Below are 22,045 nucleotides of genomic sequence, written 5' to 3'. Positions count from 1 at the left end.
GAAGCAGAAATGGGTTAAGCAATTATCCATGGGAGGCTCACTTGAATCACACGGATCTCCTTCTATATTTGGGTGGCTGATTTAAGAAGGATTATATTAAGGCAATTATGCATGATTCTATAGTTATTTGTTTCTTTATTAAAATATCTTATATAGATCTATAAATATGAATAGTTTTGTATAATAAAATGAAGTTTTTTTCCCTTTGTAATTCTCTAAATTTAATAGATTTATGAAGTTTTCTTTTACAATAGTTTCTATTGAGTATCATATGAGATATGAATTTTATTTTGCCCATTGTTTCTATTACGTCCTGGAATATTTGTGACCATAGAGATATATAAAGTTTAACGCTTAGCTTTGTACGAAGATCCAACACAAAATCAGATAAAAAAGAGGGTGTAGCATTCATAAGAGACACCAGAGTTTTTACGTGGAAACCGTTGAAAAGGGAGAAACCACGGGCCTATCCTAGTTTGAATGAATCCATCAGTGTTTGTAGTCGATTACAAATGAGGCCCTTCCTAGGAGGGAAGGGCTTTGACTTGATGTAACAAATGTACATCATATAGAGTGCATTACACGATGGGAGTTGGAAGAATCAGTGTTTACATATTCATTTAGTCGGCAGGACCATAGTCGGCGAGCGATGTAGGTTGGAAAGACCGTAGTCGGGTGATGGAGGTTGGAAGGACTGTAGTCAGGTGACGGAGGTTGGAAAGTCTATAGTCGGGCAACAGAGATTGGAATGACCGTAGTCGGGCGACGGTGGTTGGAAGGACCTTAGTTGGCGGGCAATAGAGGTCGAAAATTCCATAGTCGAGTGACGGTGGTCGGAAGGACTGTAGTCGGCGGGTAATGATTGTCGGAAAGTTTATAGTAGGGTGACAGTGGTTCGAAGGAACGTAGTCGGTGGGAGATGGAGATAAAAAAGATCGTAGTCTGACGATGGTGGTTGAAAGGACCATATTTGATGGACGACGGAGGTCAGAAAGATCGTAGTTAGGTGACAATTGTCAGAAGGATTATAATCGATGGGTGACGGAGGTCATAAAGACTATAATCGATGTGTGACAGAGGTCAGAAAGGCCGTAGCTGGGCGACGGTGCTCGGAAGGACCGTAATTGGATGACGGTGGTCAGAAGGACCGTAGTTGTCGGGCGACGGAGGTCTGAAAGATAGTAATCGGGCGATGGTGATCATAATGATCGTATTCAGCGGGTGACGGAGGTCAAAAAGATCGTAGTCAGGCGACGGCGGTCGGAAGTATCATAGTCGGGCAATGGTGGTCTAAAGGACCGTAGTCAACGGGTGACAGAGATCGAAAAGATCGTAGTCATGCGACTGTAGTTGGAAGGATTGTAGTCAGGCGACGGTGGTCGAAGAGAATGTAATCGGATGACGGTGGTTGTAAGGATCGTAGTTGGTGGGCAACAGAGGTCGGCAAGACTGTAGTCGGGTGACGATGGTTGGAAAGACCTTAATCGACATGAGACGTTGGTGTCCAGGCAGAAGTCCGTCGATGGCCGGATGTCGGGCAAAAGTTCGATGACAGCTAAAAGCCGGACAGAAGTCCTGTGAGAATTGGTGGCCGGGTAGAAGTCCGATGACAATCGGTGGCTGGACGTAAGTTCGGCTAAAGTTGGTGGTCGGGCGGAAGTTCGGCTAAAGTTGGTGGTCGGGCGAAAGTTCGGTAGAAATTCGACGACAATCAGTGGCTGGCTGGTAGTCGAGGAAGAGCTGGTGGCAAGAGAGATATCAAATTTCTCTTCCTTTCCTCTCTTCTTTTCTCTCTCTTGCTTGGTCCTCCCCTCCCCCACACGTGACTAGTTGAAAGGACCATAGTTGGGCAACGACGGTCGGAAAGAACTTAGTCGGCGTGCGACATTGGTGTCCAGGAAGAAGTCTGTCGATGGTTGGTGGTTGGGCGAAAATCCGATGACGGTTGGTGGCCGTGCAAAAGTTTGGTGAGAGTTAGAGGCCGGGCAGAAGTCCGATGTAAGTCCGTTGAAAGTTGGTGGCTGGGTGGAAGTTCAGTAGAAGTCCGACAATGGTTAGTGGCCGGCCAGTAGTTGAGGAAGAGCCTGGTGGCAAGAGAGATCAAATTTCCCTTTCTTTTCTCTCTTCTTTCCTCTCTCTTGCTTGCCCATCCCCCACACGAGCCGCCCTTTGTTTTTGTAAAGAATGATGGGTCTATTTATAGTTTTGGGGTGTGACATGACTAGTAAATAGGAAGAAGATCAAGGGCACGTTGGGATTGTTTTGAATGGACAGAAGATACCATTTATCAAGTATTTAAGTGCCAGAATTTGATGAATGTAGGCTCGTTGGATTCGTCTCGTCGAGCCACTCGATTAAACTATAAGCATGTAACATTTAGAAATCATTTGATCATCAAATTTATGGTTTGAACATCCCAAATGTGCTTCGGGTCCTCGATTTAGACCCATTTGGGCTCAGATTGGGCCGAGTTTTGTGTCATAGAGTTCTTTTTGAGGCGTTCAGTTCGACTATAAGTTTGCTGAAATTGGAGTTCGGATTATTCCGGATTTAATTTTGGAAGTTTTCAATTCAAAATTACCTCGCGATTAGTGCTTGATCAAGATAATTTTTTGATGATATATCTGTTTCCAAACAACTTCAAGCTATGCCATATCTGCTTAATGCACTCGAGACTAAATTCCATAATCAAACCTTTAATAGCTACTATTCATATTATCCTAAATAAACTTTTAATATTTTCTTTTTTATCATTTTTAATTGATTCCATGCTCAACTTAATTAACAATGACCATCTAATCTCATATTACTTTTGATGCACTCCAATTTAATAACCGACTTGTAACTTTTACTTTTGAAACCCATCACCTCTATCCTTAAGGGAATGACTTGTATGAGGTAACTCATAGTTGTTACGAATTTGTTCAACAATCACAACCAAGGCTCATTGACATGAAGTTGAGAGATAGTTTGGCTTCAAGTAGAATTTAATAAAGTAGGATTTAGTAAATCCTATAATTCTAGATTAACTAAATCTTGAAAGGATTTAAAGTTGAAATTTGTTTGGCATCACAATTGTTAAATTTTGTCAAATCCTGATGAGTTGTTTTACTAATTATAATAGGATTTATAATTTATGAGAGGAGAAATCCTTAATTCTATTAAATCTCTTGAATGGTGAGATTTAAATTATTCTAGGTTTAACTAATATTAAAATTAAAATGTGATTTTTCAAAAAAAGTCCTCAAAATTTTGTTTGGCAATTTAAGCTAAATCTTACTTAAAATAAGATACAAAACAACCTCTAAAGGGTGTGAAGTTAAAAGCTAAATCTTACTACAAGAAGGATTTTGTAAATACTATGAACATGGATGATCAGATTAGTAAATCCTATAAATCGTAGTTTAGCGACTATTAGGAGTGTTAAAATCTTCAAAATTGTTTTGCATAATAAATGTTAAATTTGGCCAAGTTCTGTTAAACTGTTGGACAATTATTTCCTGGATTTAAGATTTAAAGGAATATGAGATTTAACAAGAAAATTAATATGGTGGGTGTGTAGTTCAATTTGATAATAAAATCCCTAAAAAAATCATTTGGATAAACAAATAAGAGGATAACTATATTTAAGGGATTTAAATTAGAGTTGTGAGCAAATTTGATTCACCAAATTAATTAATATTTAATTTAAATTATAAGATTAAATTTTAGATATTTTGAGTGTAAAGAGGTTTAATTAGTTATATTAAGATCTACTTAAAATTTAATTAAGCTAAATAGATAATCATGGAAATGATTATTATTAATTGGAATAAAAAGAACTATAATTAAATAATTTGTTTTAGGTTAATTATTTTTTTTAAACCTTATTTTATAATTATTATATCATCATATAACTTTAATGTTAAACTAATAGCACACTTATAATTTAATGTCATTCATATTTCATATTTTAGGATCATGGCATATCCTTTTTCCTAATATGTGTTTATATATCTATTCTTAATTATATAAATATCATAATTTTTTTAAGCAATTTAAATATATGATTTTTAATTTTAAAAATTCATAAAAATTAAATAATAAATTTGCAATTATAGAAAACTTAATATTTGAAGCCCTTATATTTCCCCCTTTAACCCTGAACCAAGATCCAAAAACTTGATGCCCTCATTCTATTCTTCCACTCCTACCCAAAATCATGAAACTTTAATTGAAATAAGAGGTGTGGAAGTCCTGACAGAATCTTGCAAGGGGACATTAACGAGATTGATTATATGTGAAAGAGAAGAGAAATTTGTGAGAGAAGTTGTTGCTCCTTTGTTGATGACACTTGTTTTAGTTCTTTGCTCATAGGTAAATTTTATTAAATCCTTGGTCACATGGTAGTTACTAAATCTTGGGTTTAGCTCAAAATGGGGAGAAAACAACAATAACAACATTAAGCATTTATCCCACTGTGGGTTGGCTACATGAATCCTTTTTTCTCTATTGTGTTTTGTTAAGAGTCAAATTCTTATTTAAATCTAATAAAGAAGGCAATTTCTAATATTTTCTAACCAAGTCTTTTTAGGTCTACCTCTATCTTTCTTAATATAAGCTAAATATAATACATCTACTCTCCTAACCGGGTTATCGGAAGCCCGTCATTTAATGTGACAAAACCATCTAAAGCAACTTTCTCTAATCTTATCTTCCACTGGAGCTACTCCAACCTTTTCATGTATATGCTTTTTTCAAATCCTATCTCTAAGAGTAAAGCCGCTCATCCACCTAAGCATCCTCATTTCTGCAACACTTAATATTATGCTTCTCTTTTAATGGCCAACATTCTGCACCATAAATCATTGCAGGTCTTAATATCATTTTATAGAATTTTCGCTTAAGTTTGAGGGGACTTTTCTATCACTCAACAAGCTTGATGCATTCCTCCACTTCAACCATCCAACTTGAATTCTACTAATAATATCCCCATCTATTTCACCATCACTCTGAACCAATGTTTAAAATTGCGTATTCGGGTATTGAGGCATTTTTCATTCGTGAGGCTAGGCGTAAGCCTCAAGGCATTTTGAGGCGTAAGCCTCAAATTCAAAAGTTTGCGTAAACATAAAATGATAAAATTTTTATATTCTAATGAGTGAATAATATAAAATATAAAAAAACATAAGATATGAAGTGAAATCAAAATATCCCAATAATAAGATAACATGAAATATAGTTCAACTCAAAATTCTATCTTTCCCAGATTCCAGTATTCTTTTCATTAACATATAATTCCAATTTCCAAAAATAAATAGTAATGACATATCACATAAGAACTCATATGTCATCACTAAGGGGTTCTTCATTTGAATCATCATTATGATGAACTGCTCTCTCCCCTTCCTCCTCTCCTATAAAGTCCAATGTCGGGTATTTACTTCAAGATTTATGTAAATTTTAATATATATATAGCGTGAGGCGAGGCGGGCCTTAAGGCGAGCCTCATAAAAAAAGCTCGATGCATAAGCATCGAGGCGTTTTTTACTGGAATTGCGCAAAGGCGGGCCTCAAGGCGAGCCTCATATTGCGCAATTTTAAACCATGCTTTGAACAATATACCCAAGATATCTAAAACATACTCTTATTAATGACTTGATCTCCCAAAGTCACAATCCTCCCAGTAGATCTATTACTACTAAAATTACATTCCATATATTCGATTTTAATGGTCACAAAAAAATTATTCGATAAGATTTAATTCAATTTTAATCTTGCAATCAAATGGCTCCTAAATGTTACATCAAGCTTACATACTTGGTGTTATGGGTCATAACATGCTCATTGCCTTCTTGTTTGTGGATATAGCACATATTTTCTTAGTTTGAAGTTATATCATAACATCCAAGATTTCCTAACTTTTAAGACTTCAATAGGCATATTAAATCTGTGGATGATGGAAATATTTTATCTTGAGAAGGTTTTCCATTCCATTTAAAATCATTTCACATTATAAGATTGTGATATGAATGTAAATCATTGTGTAATATTTCCTAACTTTAAATACTGCAATAGGCACATCCAAAATTTTATTAAATTTTTATAATATTATTATTTATTACGTCATCATATTCGAATAGATTCGAACCGGTCGAACCATGAATCTCTACTTCTTTCGGTTCGTTATCTGGTCCGGTTTTCACAACCTTGATGTTGGCACATGCATGCAACTTAATTCACTATTTGCATGTCCTTTTTTTTAACTCCTTATTGTGTATTTGTTTCTTGGAGGCTGGTTAAGCTTCTTTTGAACTTATATCTTCATATGGAAATAATTCTATTTGTATTTGTCTTTATATCCAACTGCTGTATGTATGCGTTGCTAATTTACTGCTGACATTGATAGGCACTCGCAAAGCAACTCATAAGTTTAACGTCCTTCAACAGCATGTTTTTCACGCGCTCTGTAATGCACCTCAGCCTGATCCATACACTTTTATTGTTCATTGCCTTTACATCTTACCGCTATTGGGCCTCCAGTATGCTGAAGGATTCAGTCACTTGCTTATGTGTTCTCTTAAACGTCTGAAAAATCGAAAACCTGCACTTGGAGTTTTATCAGAAGCTAAACATCTTGCTGCTCGGCTTTTTGTTGACATTCTTGCTTCTTCTGTTAACCATGAAGAACGTATTCTCATAAAGATATTGGAACTTTTTGAAATTGAGTTGAAAGATATTGGGGAGGCCAGATTTGGCTCTGTGACAAAAAAAGATGATATGGAGAAAGCAAGGGCATTTATTGAACGTCATATAGTTGACTTGATCGAGTCTCAGTCATATATGACTGCCACAGTACTCGTGGAACATTTCTCTGTCAACCTTGGCCAGTCCTTTCTGGTTAAAATGATGGATAATAATAATTTTAAAGCTGCAGAGAAGTGGGCTGTGTTCATGGGGAAGCCAATGCTATGTCTTCTAGTTCAAAAGTATGTTGAAATGAAAATGCTTAAGAATGCTTATGATGTAATAAAAAGGAACAATCTCAAGGAGGAATTTCCAGATGTGCAACGGTTATACAAGGAGAGGTCTGAATTCATTCTTTTAGTAAAGTTTATTTAGATCATTAATTCATTGAGTTTTCATAATACGGATATTTTTCCTATCTGCAGTTCACTCAAAAAGCTGGCTGAAAAAGGGTTGTGGGATATTGCAGAGCTTAGGGCAATGAAGGATCGGCAACTCTTAGAATTTGTGGTAAGAGTGGAACATCAACTTAAGGGTTGTGTAGTTGCTCTATGGGTTCTTACTTTCATGATTATAACAGAAGGTATTATAAATTTGTACAATTGGTTTAGTTTCAAATGATTTTCTCTATCCTCTAGAGGGAGCCATTATAATCATCAACATATGACTATTTGCAGTAGCTGTACTAATCTTTTTGCCATAAATTCATGTTACAAGCTGTAGTAACTAAAATCATTTTGGCTGATTAACATTTAGTCCATAATTATTATCTTTCCAAGCACAAGCATGCTATTTAGCTGGCATAAAAAGATATTTAATGCAGCCCATACAAATGGAAAAACATTTAGTGAAGAACTTACTCATTGCTAGCTGGAAATAAAAAAAGTCATATTATTTTGTTAAATTCAAAAAAATCTTTCCCTCAATAAGTTTTTCAACATGGACGTATGATGTGAAATGTTAACTCTTCCGGAAAAAGATCTTTTTTTCATGCGATGTGCTCAAGATGTACATAGTGTACGGGCAATGTAAGGCCACAAGATTGAATCATATTTCATTAGCTCTGATTTTATTTAATAGGAATATATAGAAAGAAGAGTCCCAAGCATGACGCATGTATGGTCCGAGATAATATTGAGAGGAAGGTCTTTTTTGTGCTAATTTTTAAGTACCTAAGGCCACATTTTTCCTTACTGATCTTTGGCTCCCCTCTATTCTGGTCCATGTCCTAGTGGATTACCAAACCAAAATTTTGATTAAATTATCGAATTCGTGGTTGTAAGAGAATAGATGACAAGCTGATGTAGTTTCCTCTTCTTTCTCCACAATTGCTGGAATGACTGTCCAAGTAGCTGCAACTTGCTGACAATCTGTGAAATTACTGTTTCTTGATAGATTAAAGTCAACTGGAACTTTCCAAAGCGTATTCCATTTGCTTGGCAGCTTTTCCAGCTTTGCTGGTTTTTGGTCATAACCAAAACCAAGGGGAAAAGAGAAAGGAGAGGGTGTGAACTAGCGCTGTCTCCCTTGTAGCTAATGGACAAGAGGAGTGAAAAGAGAGGGGTTTGTGAAAAGGAGAGAGTAACCTGAAATCTTTGATTTTGGAATGCATTGATTTCCATTAAGTCAAAAAATTTGTTTTTATAATAAAAATGAGAATCAAAATCTTAACGATTTACTAAATTCAAAAAGGAAAAAATTACTTAAAATTTGATTTCTGGAACCACCTGTTTTAGATTTTAAGTAATTCATCCCTAAATACAAGAGAAGACCAAATCAAAAGGCTAAATAAAACCTATGAATGTATAAGAAATAGGCGAAGAAAAAAATCAACCTAAATTCAATCCTCCATGGATCCGACAAAACCAATGGACTCACTGTCATTCTCCTCCTAACATGCTTGAATGTGCCGGTTGTTACTGCAGATTTGCTTGGACACAGTTCTTCCCTTTGCCTTCATTTACCCTTTTTAGTAGAAGTGGGTAGGGGAAGAGTCAAACATCCTTTTAATACCATTTGATTTGTCTTTGGGGTTGTCCTTTTTTATGAGCTTGAGGCCTCCTCTAATTCACTTCACATCGGGGTGGCCTTCATATCCATAATGCAATTCTCTTGTAGTGGGCCTTCAAGTTTAAAGTTGGGATCCTCAATTGTCAATTGCGGGATTCACTCTTCTGTCTTCTTTTATGTCATTCATCAATGTTGGTTAATAAAAGCTTCAGTTTCTTTGCATTGATAATAAAATGGATCCTCATGTAGGAAGGAAGATCTTATCAAAATGCATTTTCAGCATCTTTTGCAAAATCAACAATGGATCAGAATATAAAAAAAGAAAAAAAAAAAGAATGGACCAGAATGAATAGACTTGATCTTTCATATATTGCATTTTAATCTATCCAAGCCCAAGTGCAACCAAATCATATAACACTTTCTGGAAAGTGTAATCATGTTGGATCTTGCAAATTCTGTGTTTATCATGGTGTGCGTTATAGCTATCTCGTTTTCTAATGACTTATTCTGGGTTTCTTTTACCTCATGGTGTTGACGCATATTTTTTGTATCGACCCGACCCCGATCGAGCCATACTAGGCTCGATCGTTCCAATCGATCATCGTCAAGGCGAAATTGACCCAAATTAAGCCTTAATTGGATTAAATTAAATCCAATTTAATTAAATTTAAATTGAATCAATTCGAACCGAACATCGTTGAGCCCAATTCGACGCAATTCGACGCCGATTTGAGTTCAATTTCATGAAATTAATTCGATCGGACCCAAATCGATCCAAGTCGAGTTCGATTCAAACTCAATTTCAACCCAATTCAGTCAGTTTGGGCTGAATTTGGTTCTCAAACAAAAAATGTGAGATCTAGGGCTGAGTTCTCACCTCAAATCCCCCCTAATTTCACATCAATTGGGCAGAAAATCTACTTGAGTAGATTTTTTTTTCTCTCGTTTCATGAAACGTGGCAGCGATGGGATGTATCGGGCTGCTCTCGGCTCGGTTCGTGCGTCTCTAAGGGAGTGAATAGAGTGGGTGGGAGAGCCATTCGGCTCTCCTGTTGTTTTTGTTTCTCCGTCCCGACCCAGAGAGAGCGAGAGAGAACAAGAGGAAAGGTTCCAGGATGAGCATTTACCCGTGCCGAAGCCCTCGTTCGCGCGATCTCCCCCTGTTCGCGACCTCCCGGCCGTGCGGAACCCAAGTCCGACTCCACATGGATAGTCGGCCAGGTCTTCTAGGAGCTCTACCTCACTCATCCGCCAGACCTCTTGAAGCCGCCGGCCTGTAAGTCCTATCTCAAGCCCCCGGTTCTCTCTAAATCTTTGCTGGTGCGGCTTTTCCTCCGAAGGAAGGCTTCTACCTCTTTCTTCTTCGTTTCCGATGACCTCGAGGCGAGTTGGAAGCTGTTGTAAGCTTCCAAACAGCAGGAGAAAGCTTCAAAACCTTCCAAACAGCGGTTTGGAGCTTTTGGAACGCCTTGGACAGCGGCGGCGACGTCCGGAGCAGCTTGGACAGCGATCTTCCTTCCTCGGAGCGGCTTGGGCAATGCTTAGAGCTTGGATTGGAGCTTGGATAGGAGCGCTAGGACAACCCGGGAGAGGTAAAACACTAAAACTTAGGAAAAGCCCTAAGGCCCCCTAGCCATTGATGTGTGGTTGACGTCCCCAAGCCCTAGGTCCCTAGAAACTTTGATTTTTGGTCTCCCAAATTCTCTCATTTGCTGTCCACATTTTTGAATAATGGAAATCAAGTGATTTCCCATGATTTTCTCTCATGTGAGAGCTAAAAGGATGGCGGCATGGCGATGGGGCATTTAATTTGCGTTCAATGTCTTTATTTTTGCATGCAATAACATTCATGTCATGTTTAGTGCCCTTACCTACAACCAAATCATAGGTTTAGTGGCTCATTCAACGTCGAATGAAGTGTAGAAGCGTAGAGTCTCTTATCTAAGTGTGGTATGCATTACTAGATCCCTAAAACTTATATGTTATGACAAAACTAGTGTATACATGTAATGGGTTTGCACCGTCATGACATGCACAATCCCCTCTAAGTTCTTTAGATGTTCAAACATGCATTTCAATCATTTTTATGAAGTTGTGGGATTGTCCATGAGCACTTTTGATTCATGTTTCAAACCCTACGACTAATAGGTTGATTGGAAAACATCGTTGAACTTCTCTAAATTTAGGGGGGGGGGGGGGGAGCGAATTTTTCTTTCTTGCATGCTTTCATTTCTTAATGTTGAATTGATTTTGCATGAGTATATTGCTTGTTTGAATACTCGCTTTATGTCAATGGCTATGGTCCTTGTACGCCTACAATTTTAAAAATCATAAATGTGTCTACCAAACTCATAGATGCTTACAAAGCAAAGATGGAGTGTTCTATGGCTTCGAAGAGCTTATAGACTACACCCCATCACATATTGGAGTTTGTTAGTTGTTAGGCATGTTTAGTGCAATTTGCAAGTTGACGGGTCAAGGGCATCGACACATAACGTAGGCACATGGTAAGGCTTTTGAGAAGACGAATCAAAAGCTTTCACCCCTAGGTCCTCCTTGGACTGTAGCAAACCGACTCTTAGAACCTATCTCCATTAGGATTCCAATGACAATTCCATCTTAAGTCTTTAGGTTCCTTAAATGACGCCATGTGTTGTCTTTTCAAAAAGGGTCGTAGGAGCAAGTTCATCATATCCAACCTCTTAAATCATGCCAAAATTGGTTTAGGGATCATCTCAATGTATTGAGAGTTCTCTAATAGAACCTTCCTTTTCCCATGCATGGTAGTTTGGAGCACCTCAAGGCTCCAAACACTTCATTGCATGAATCATCTTGACTTAGGATCAAAATCCTAAAGCGAATTTTTCTTTCTTGCATGCTTTCATTTCTTAATGTTAAATTGATTTTGCATGAGTATATTGCCTGTTTGAATACTCGCTTTATGTTAATGGCTATGGTCCTTGTACGCCTACAATTTGCAAAATCATAAATGTGTCCACCAAACTCATGGATGCTTACAAAACAAAGATAAAGTGTTCTATGGCTTCGAAGAGCTTATAGACTACACCCCATCACATATTGGAGTTTGTTAGGCATGTTTAGTGCAATTTGCAAGTTGACGGGTCAAGGGCATCGACACATAATGTAGGCACATGGTAAGGCTTTTAAGAAGACGAATCAAAAGCTTTCACCCCTAGCTCCTCCTTGGACTGTAGCAAACCAACTTTTAGAACCTATCCATTAGGATTCCAATGACAATTCCATTCTAAGTCTTTAGGTTCCTTAGATGACGCCATGTGTTGTCTTTTCAAAAAGGTTGTAGGAGCAAGTCCATCCTATCCAACCTCTTAAATCATGCCAAAATGTTTAGGGATCGTCTCAATGTATTGATAGTTCTCTAGTAGAACCTTCCTTTTCCCATACAACTCCAAATCGCCTCAAGGCTTCAAACACTTCATTGCATGAATCATCTTGACTTAGGATCAAAATCCTAAATTCGTGGCATTTTGTTTGTTGATACAAAATCAACAAGTATTTGTCCATCGTCGTTCATGCATGATAATCTGAAGCACCCTCCAAGGTTTTGGGAAGCTATCATGACATGATAACTTTTAGCTTGGAATTAAGTTCTAAGTCTTTCTACCTTATTTGTTGAGACCCAAAATCAACAAATATACGTATCTCTATGTGGAACATTTTGGAACCTCTCTAAGCTCCAAATGCCCATTATATGGATCACTTGAGCTTGAAGCCAAACTTTCAAGCCCTCTTTCTTTGTTTGTGGAGCACCTAACCAACAAAACACTACCTCTATGTGTAGCGTTTTGGAGTCTCCCCAAGCTCTAAATGTTCCCTTACATGAATCATGAAGATTTTAGGAAACAAATCTTAAGTCTCCATTTCATTTGCTAACAACACAAAGTTAGCAAATGAACATTTCTCCTCTCATATATAATGATTTGGAATTCTCTAAAATTCCAACTTATTATTATATGAAAATCTTAGAGCATAGAGCCAAAATCTAAGCTGCCTCTTTCATTCGTTTGAGACACAAAAATCAACGAAAGAATATCTTCCTTAGGCTTAGGATTCTAAATCTAGCCTATCTCATTTGCCTAACCTATTTAGGTAGATGACCTTACCAATTTGTAGTCCCAAAACTACATATTGGGCCTATTATTCATGATGTTTGGGGCTCCCTTTTAGCTCCAAACACATCTTTCCATGACTTGGGGGAACTTAGAACCAACTTCCAAGTTCTCCCACCTTGTTTGTTGGAGCACAAAACCAACACACATCCCCCTCATGTATGATAACTTGGTGTCTCCAAGGGCTCCAATGAATATCATTACATGGTTGTTAGACCTTAGGACGAGATCCTAAGTCTAATCATTTCTTTGTTAAGATATGAAATTAACAAATGAACCATCCTCTCCCATGTACAATGCATGGAGGGATCTCAAAGCTCCAAGTGTTGGAATGCATGAGTTATTGGGAACTTGGAACCAAATCCCAAGTTCTCCTATCTTCGTTTTTGGAACATAAAAACGACAAGTCCCTTCTCATTGCAAGATATTCTAAGGCTCCTTAAGCCTTTAAATATATCATTGCATGAGTCCTTACTTTAGGACCAAATCCTAGGTTATTTCCCTTTCTTTGTTTGTCGAAACGCAAATTCAACAAACAAATGTCACTTCTTCCTTCATGTATAGTAATTTGAAGTTTCTCTTAAACTTCTACTTACTATTACATGGGGTTATTAAACTTAGAACCAAATACTAAGTTCTTTCTTTCAATTTGTTTGAACCTAAGTTTAACAATTGAACATCCTGCTTAAACTTAGGACATAAATCCTAGTCTTGCCTCTCCATTCACTTAACCTAAATTAAGTGAATGATCATCTCTCTTTGAACACCAAATATTCAAAGAGCATTCATGATATTTTGTAACTCCAATAGTTACATCTCCCTCCTTCAACTCTAAAGTTGTAAGGAGTTTATCAAATCACTCATTCGTTGGAACACAAAATCAATGAATCCTTTAGGTTTGGAATTTAAATCTAAGTCCCCTTTCTCCATTCACTTAGCCCAAATTAAATGGATGATAACTTCTCTTTGGACACCAAATGTCTAAAGTGCATCTTCAATTGGCAACTTTTATGTTGCATTTTAATCATCACCTCTTATGAGTCAAGATTGTAGGAGAACTTGTAAACCTTCTTTCACCCTCCCAAACTCAATATTGGGAGAATTTATATCTTCCACTTGAATATCAAACACTCAAGGGATTGCCCTTCAACTTGCAACTCATAAGTTGCTTGTTGTCTCTACCTTTCTACAACTCAAATATTGTAGGAATGTGCTTTCATTCTCCTAATTTAAATTAGAAGAGTGTACATTCTTCTTTGAATGATTAAATGTTCAAAGAACTTTTAAGAGATTGCGACCCGAGTTGCATTTCATTTTCTTTCGTTCCACTCTCCTAAACCCAAGTTTGGAGAGTGTACCCCTCCCTTTGAACACCAAATGTTTAGAGGGCATTCAGAAGTTTGCAACCCATAAGTTGCATCTTCTTTTCTCTTTCTACAACTCAAAAGGATTGTAGAGATCCTTCTCATCCCATTAACTCAAGTTAGATGGGTGAATGCCCCTTTCTTTTTTAACACTAAAATGTTAAAAGAAATCTTTCTACCTTGCAACTTGAAAGTTGCATTTTATCATTTCTTTCTTCTCTACAAACCCAAAATTGTAGAGAAATTCCCACCTTCCTACAACTCAAAAGTTGTATTGAAGCTCTCTTTCACTCAACCCATGTTGAGTCATTCAATCTTGTTCCAAATCCAACCTATTTGTTAAACCAAAATCACAAATAGCTTCATTCCTAACATAGGATTCAAAGTCCTATCTCCTTCCATCCTTCCAACTCAAGTTGGAAGGGTGCAACCCTCTCTTTGAACATCAAAGTGTTCAAAGACATTCATGGATTTGCAACCCATATGTTGTATATTTCTTTAACTCTCTTACAACTTCCAAATTGTAGGAAATTTTCCCTCTCTTTAGCTCTAAAAGCTAGAGAGTTCTCCAACATTTAGCCCAAAAGCTAAATGTTGGATTTCTACTTTCTCTTCTTAGCTCCAAAGCTAAAGATAATTCTTCAACATATAGCCCAAAAGCTATGTGTTGAATTCCCTTTCTCCCCTTTTTTTAGCCTCAAAGATAAAGGAAATATTCATTCCTTTTCTTGCTCCAAAAGCTAGGAGGGAATCCCTCCAACATTGAGCTCAAAAGCTACATTTTGAAAACTTGCTCCTTAGATCCAAATTCTAAGAGGACCTTTAGTGTGACATACCACACAAGCCTCACACACTTAGGTGCACAACCCCCTAGGCATACTAGGATTATGATTTTTCTGTGTGTGTGCATGTGATTGATGATTTGGTGTGAATGCCTTTTTGGATTGTCTGCATTGTGGGCACTTGCCCTTAAGTGGTTAGCATAGAAATATATACATATTTTTTGTGCAGGTGGCCATATCTAAGAGAGGGGGTAAAATAAATCGTGATTATCATAATGTTGTTTGCTTGCATGCGCTGCTTAAAACCCCAAAATAACATGACCAATAGGGTAGAAGCAGGTGTTTAGCACTCTAAGTGCTAGGCCAATTTTGGGATGCTATGTGATTATTATATAAATTGCCTTCTAACTCTATTTTGCATGCTTGAGTCTTTTTCATTTCATATCATGTATTTCATTAGATCTATGATGTAAAACTTATGGGGTTTGGACTAGAAGGAAATGTGGATTAAAGAAGGATGTACTCCCTTGGAGGTGAAGCCTAAAGGTCCACTGAAAAGTTAAAGCTTGAAGACCCTCACAAGTAGAGTCTGTAAATTTAACTGGGTTGTATAATGTCAGGAAACTCAGTTGTCAAACATGTTTGTAATAACAGGGAGATTACTTGCACTTCTATTTTGATTTATATACAAGCATGTGTTGTTTGTTTACTAGGTGTGCAATAGAATAACATGTCTTTCCTAAGTTTCTTCTCTTGTTTATTTGGATGTGGCATGGACTTGTGATATGATAGGCTCTCAGGATAAAATAATTTTTTTACCCCTTTAAATTGTAAGAAACCTAAAATCAATCTAGGCTTCATATTTTCTAACAAGAAAATTTGCATGGCTCCCTTTAAGGAGCCATGTTTTCAAAAATTAAAATAAACATACATAGCCTAAAAAAATGTCTCATGTAGAAAAGCCCTCACTTAAGGACCAGATGACAAAAAGTTTGCATTTGTGAGTCTACATTCTGCATACCCTACATGCATAGGCATTTTGGCCTCAAAGCTAAGCTATAAGTCCTATTTTCTAAATGAAAACAGTCATCCACTCAACATTTGCATTAAGATCAGACGACATGGTTTTAAAATTGATTAGGTGGGTCTAGCTGGTAGTCCTTTCTAGGCAGGACAGTAAATCCAGAGGTCGGCCAGATTATGTCTCATGTGGGGTGTAATTTGTAAGTCCTTTTGCATTTTGTTAGAATTAGGTTCGAGGCATTACCTTTCGATAGTCCTCACCTTAGTTTTAGGATTCGAGGCATTGGTTGATTCCAAATCACCCTATAAGTCCTCACCTTCCGGACAATTCCTCCAACAAGTGTTGTTAGAATGTAAACCCCAACCTTCTAAACAAAATGATCAACTTAAACAAAACTTGGATTTCTAAAATATAAAGCCCAACATAGGATAGTTTGAGCACCTCTGAGTTTCCCTCAGAATCAAGTGTTCCTACTTCACCTCCTTGGCCCTCATTTCAAATCCAATTATACATTGATCATCTCATCTTTGAAATTCTTAAAGGCTAAAACCCTTTAAACAAGACTTTCATGGATTTCAAAAATCAAATTTAGCCACCATTTAAATGACTTCTAAAACAAGAAAACCACTAGTTTAATCAAAAGTCTTCTCAAGTTAAACCTTGGGATGTAATTAACCATAGAGGCTTGCCCCTATGGGACGTCTTTACCCTAGAAATAAATAAACCCCATTCGACCAAAATATTGAATGGTTGAATCTCTGTTAAAATTATAAATTTTATCATTGAGTCCATAAGGAAGTGATATTTTTATCCTTCGGGGTAATATATCATTATTCCTATACCGTGCTCAATCATAAAATATGCAATCCATTTGAGAATAACAAAAATTCTCCTGATGGATCTTTCAAATTCCTTTTAAGAATCTTTGTGCTTGTTCTAGCTCTTACTCTTCACCATTACAATCCTCCTTAATACCAATTGAAAACTCTAGTTCAAGAGTTGTTAGGATTTTTGGCATGTACTCCAAGCACACCTAAGAAGCTGACCTTGATGTTGACCCATGAACAGGGGCGAAGCCAGGAATTTTATGATGTGGGGGCACAAATCATTGATGTAAAAAAGAATCCTAAACTTTTTTTTCGTCCTGGCTTGAAACCGGCATTGACGTTTTTTTTTTAATCATTAGTTTCATTGTACAGTCAATTCATTGTCAATGCTATTAAATATATTATTCTTTTAGTTTTTAAAATAGTTTTATAGTATAAAAATTCAATTTTTTGTACATTTTTTTTAATAAGCATCAAGAAAGACATCCCAGACGAAGCTTTAGTTGTGAAATAGAGGGTTAGATTTTTATTATGCTCTTTCTCATAGCGGTCAACGTGCAATTTTTGCACGGCTAAAATAATAATTTTGTATATATATCATAGATTTAATATAGATGGAGTAAATATTAAAAAAAATTTGGGACCGGCATCGTTGGTTTTAAATCAAAGTAATTTATTTCCAACTTGTGCTTATAGGAATTTATAATATGGAGGCTGATAATGCCCTCTTAATAAGTATATTCTTCTCACTATATCCATATCATTTGAATGATAATCAATAAATAATTAAAAAATGATTAGACAAATTGAAATATTTTTCATAGAAAAAATTAAAATTTGCTCAAGTGAAAAAAATAACATAAACTATATGAAAATTTTCATTTAAATTTATAAAATTATTTTAACTCAAATAAAATTTTACTATTCATTTTTTAAATTTAATTTAATTTCATGAGTTAAAATAGAATCCTAAAAAAAAAAATTGAAATATTTTTTTGAAAAAAGAATGATAAAAAAATACTAAAAAAATTCATTGGTTTATACAGTTCTAGGCTTTTTGTATGTAAGGGAGTGGTCCACAGAAGTGAGGAGAGAGAGAGAGAGAGAGAGAGAGAGAGAGAGATTAATGGATGAGAGAACTCAACGGGCTTGCATATGAAAAAGTTACCAGAAAAAAAATATTCCGCCCAGTGCCCCCACCCTGCCTCCGCCCCTGCCCATGAATGACTTAGTTAATGGAAAAATGCATTTGTGGGAGTCCATCTTAAATCTTTATATGCTGTGAATTATATCATCTCAGCATGTGAGCCATTGTCTGATTCACTGCCTATGCTTGCCCATTTGGCTATGAACGAAAAGTTACGCTTCACTTCAGCTTGGTATTTATGAAACGCCAAAGGACCTTCTAAATTGTTCCGAGAAATTTTGTCCCTATTAGAAATTATAGATGAAAGTAACCCTAAGTTACATCCAACAATGCTAAAAAAAATATTTAAACATCTTCTATGATTTTCTGACACAAAATTAGATAAAATATTTATGACACGATTCACTAGAACAAATAAATAATTAATTTATTATAATCCTCTTAAGAAATCCATCAAAGTGGACTTATAAGATCAATTAGGTAATGGCAAGGCCGTGCACAAACCCATATTCAAGTTTATAGGCTATGATGTGTTGTAGAATAAACATACCTTCAAAAAAATTTTCACATCTAAGTTCTTCTTCGACCAATGAAGTTTTGCGTCAGATTTTGATGTGTCATTTTTATACTGAAGTATTCTATTACTCTTTGAAGTATGCACATCTTTTATCCAAGGCAAATGGTCAGTCTCTGGGGCCTGACAACTGATCTTGATAATACAATGTACCTTCCTTGTAATTATAAGCGTTTTATCCAACAATATCAACCATTGATATCGATGGCACAAAACTTATGTTTTCCATAACTCTTTTGGGGTTATGAGAGCCCCTTAGTTGCATTTGATAGCCGTGTGATACCTTCATCTGAATGTCATGCTAGTTTATGAGCTTCTCACACATCCTAGAAGTTTGGATCTCTTGTGCACATCCCACTATACTTTTTTTATGATGAATTTGTAACACTCAAATGGTAAAAAATAATGCTATGGATACACTAGTAATTGGATGGGACAACATATTGGCCAACTTATTGTGCGCTTCCTGTACTTGACCATCAAATTGAAATGCTATAGATATGACATTCACTTTGTGTTTGGCTTATTGTAGTTTGGACTTAGTTTGCATGTACTTAAGTAGTTGGTGATTGACATACAAAACTGTCTACTTCTCTAATGAGTAATGCTTCCAATGCTTCATTGGCTAATGCAAGGCAAAGAGCTTATTGTTATATGTTGGATAGTTTCTGAGGGCACATTGCATCACCTTTGAATATAGACCACAGGTTGTCCATCTTGTATGACACTAATAACATATTTTGATGCGCTTGTCTCCTACCACAATGAACGTTTTTTGTTGGGAAGAGCATGAATTGGTGTCTTAATGGTCTTTCTTAACAACTATAAAATGTACTTTTCCATCCACCCCATTGAAATGGTAAACTAATACCTGTAAGTACATGCTAGGGGTGGCCAGCTTTGAGAAGTGGTGGATAAACTTCATCATGTATTCTTGGCATCATGAAGCTCCTTATTTCTGAAATTCTGTAGGGTAAGCCAGTTATGAAATGGCATGATCTTGTTTATATTTAGTTGTAAAACTTCACTTAACAATGAAATTGAGGTAGACAATTTTGAGGTTGCTAAACTTATACTTAGTGAGCTTAAGTATATGTTTGGCTTCTTCTAGAAGCATAAAAATCTATTTATGGTATGAAAAAATGCTCCATTCAGCTCTTACTGCATGCCAAAATGTCATCTAGATAGACAATTGGAAATTTATGCAGGAAATGTCAAAATATTAGTCTCTTAATGTTTGTTGGCACATAAAAAAAGTTTAAATGGCATCTCAAATGGTCAAGCATCAAGGAAACTAAAGCAGTCCTACCTATTGTCATTTCATTTGCGAGAAACAATGCAAAATCTTGATTGGTGACTTGATTGAGGGAGACAAGAATATGATAGAAGAGAGGAGGGGTCTTGAAGCAGTGTGGGGTATGTTATCTCTTATCAATTTGAATGATTAGTATCATTGATAGTGGTTAGTATCACACTCTCAGTGGTGTGTATCATGAAAGTTCATGTGGTGTACATCCAGAGGCACAACTTCTATCACGTCTCATTTTGACCCTCTCCAATCAATCATGAGATGCAATAGGGCTGGCTATTCAATCAAATATATTTCTCACCAACACATTCTAATTTTACTAATTGGGATCAAATGAGTGAAAAATTACTTATTCTTGATTGTCACAACATATGACACTTCATTACTTAATAGATCCATCATGAGCATTCATATGGAACTGTGCATAAATAAAATCATTAAATGGACCATAGAGCTTTTAAATAAACTTAATATAGAATTTATATGTATCAATAGTCTTTAATTTACATAATATATATTTTTTCTATAATACATCCAAAATGACACACCTAAAAATACTATGGTATGGGAAAAGTTAGTCACATGTCTACTACGGTACTACCCCACCTTATTTTCCCCTAAAATCACGATTATAATATCTAATAAGCCATACATTCAATTGCATAAACTATTCTAATACAATGTTGAAATGCACGATAAAAGAATATAACATGCTATGCTGATCATATAAATTAATATGGGTATTTTTATTCATAAATATAGCTAGCTTAGTGTAACTTTCAAGCCAAAATTTACTTTGATGATTTGATAAGTGCAATACTTGATTATAAGTAGTGAACATGAATATTTATAAAATAATGAAGTATATTTATGAAATGTCAAATCATTTAATGTACTATGTTAGTCAATTGTTGATATAAAATTACTTTCCTTACATTTTCTTCTTATCATCTCCCCGAAATTTTGATTTTTTTGTAAATAATCTAAAAATATCAATTTTCCTAATTCCATTCTAAACAAAATTGATAACTTATCCTAATACAAAATAACTTCAACATGACCATTTTTTCCTTGAATTTTTTTTTTCTCATTCATGCCCGAAGCCTAGCCTATCTGCTTGATTCCAAGCCCAATTCGGAAGTAGCATGAAAATTTGGATTTCTTACCTTAAGCCCTAGCTTCCTTCCTAGTTTTCTTCTCTTATTTTCATTCTCTTTTCTTCTCTCCCTTACTCTTTTCTGCTCCAGCCCTACATATGCCTCTGTATTCTACCTTAAGGGAGAGATTTCATCAGCAGAATTCATGTTTTCAACTGATTCTTCTTTAACATGTCCGATTTTTCCACAATTAAAACAGAAATTTGATATTCTTTCATATTCAAGTTTTTTGGAAGAATCTTCCTCCCATGCTTTCCACCCAAACTCCTACTGGTAGTTTCTGATCAAGCTTTATTCAGACGCATACTCTGGCAAATTCTCTTCTTCCCCATTGGAACATATTGCCATCTAACATTAATGGTGTCCCCACTCTTGAAGCAATTCTAGCAATATTGTTTTCATCCCAGCATTGCAACGATAGATGAGGCATTCGTATCCAAATGGGCGATGTAAGCCCTTTCATAGATGAAGAAGAGAATTCTGGTGTCCAACGTTCCATACCAATTATGTGTTCATTCACGAACCATGGTCCTCCCGTCAGGACTCCTTCCATTGCTTCAATGGATTTGAATGAGCAAAGAAACCATCCATTCCTAGAGTGGTGAAATGGAATTTATCATACTAAGCCCATTGTCTTCTAAGTTCCCATGATACAACCTGAGGTTGTATATCTTTATCAAACACTCTGCATACTAGAGACTTTCCAAGCAAATTAGCGTTCTTGATTTCAGCTTCCTTATTTAATTGCACAGCCTTGATCTCCTTGAATTTGATTGCCCTTCAAAAGCTTTTCCTTCAACAATCTCCATCATCATTCTCGTATCTTCTTCCCTCTGTTCCATGTTGTCCATCGACGAACGACGAACATCCGCCGCCATGGATTTTCCGGCCGCTAGATCGCCGGCCGAAAACCCGCGAAAACAGAATTTTGAAACTTTCTCTCTCTGATGCTACAAAGAAGATAAAGGCTGATGAAG

At 36.2% G+C, this 22,045-nt stretch overlaps 1 protein-coding gene across 1 annotated transcript in view; it reads left to right on the top strand.

Annotated features, from left to right (window-relative positions):
• The window catches only part of LOC110092895, a 98,514-nt gene that overhangs the window by 21,068 nt on the left and 55,401 nt on the right, over positions 1 to 22,045 (top strand). Inside the window, exons 3-4 of the mRNA XM_020817585.2 lie at positions 6,389 to 7,067; positions 7,152 to 7,236. Coding sequence (XP_020673244.1) covers positions 6,389 to 7,067; positions 7,152 to 7,236 — 764 coding nt within the window. The remainder of the gene's footprint in view (positions 1 to 6,388; positions 7,068 to 7,151; positions 7,237 to 22,045) is intronic.

Source organism: Dendrobium catenatum, unplaced genomic scaffold (genome assembly GCF_001605985.2).
Source record: "Dendrobium catenatum unplaced genomic scaffold, ASM160598v2 fragScaff_scaffold_857, whole genome shotgun sequence".
Taxonomy (NCBI): Eukaryota; Viridiplantae; Streptophyta; class Magnoliopsida; order Asparagales; family Orchidaceae; genus Dendrobium; species Dendrobium catenatum.
Note: the sequence above shows the minus strand (reverse complement) of the source record. Positions and strands in the feature narration are given on the sequence as shown.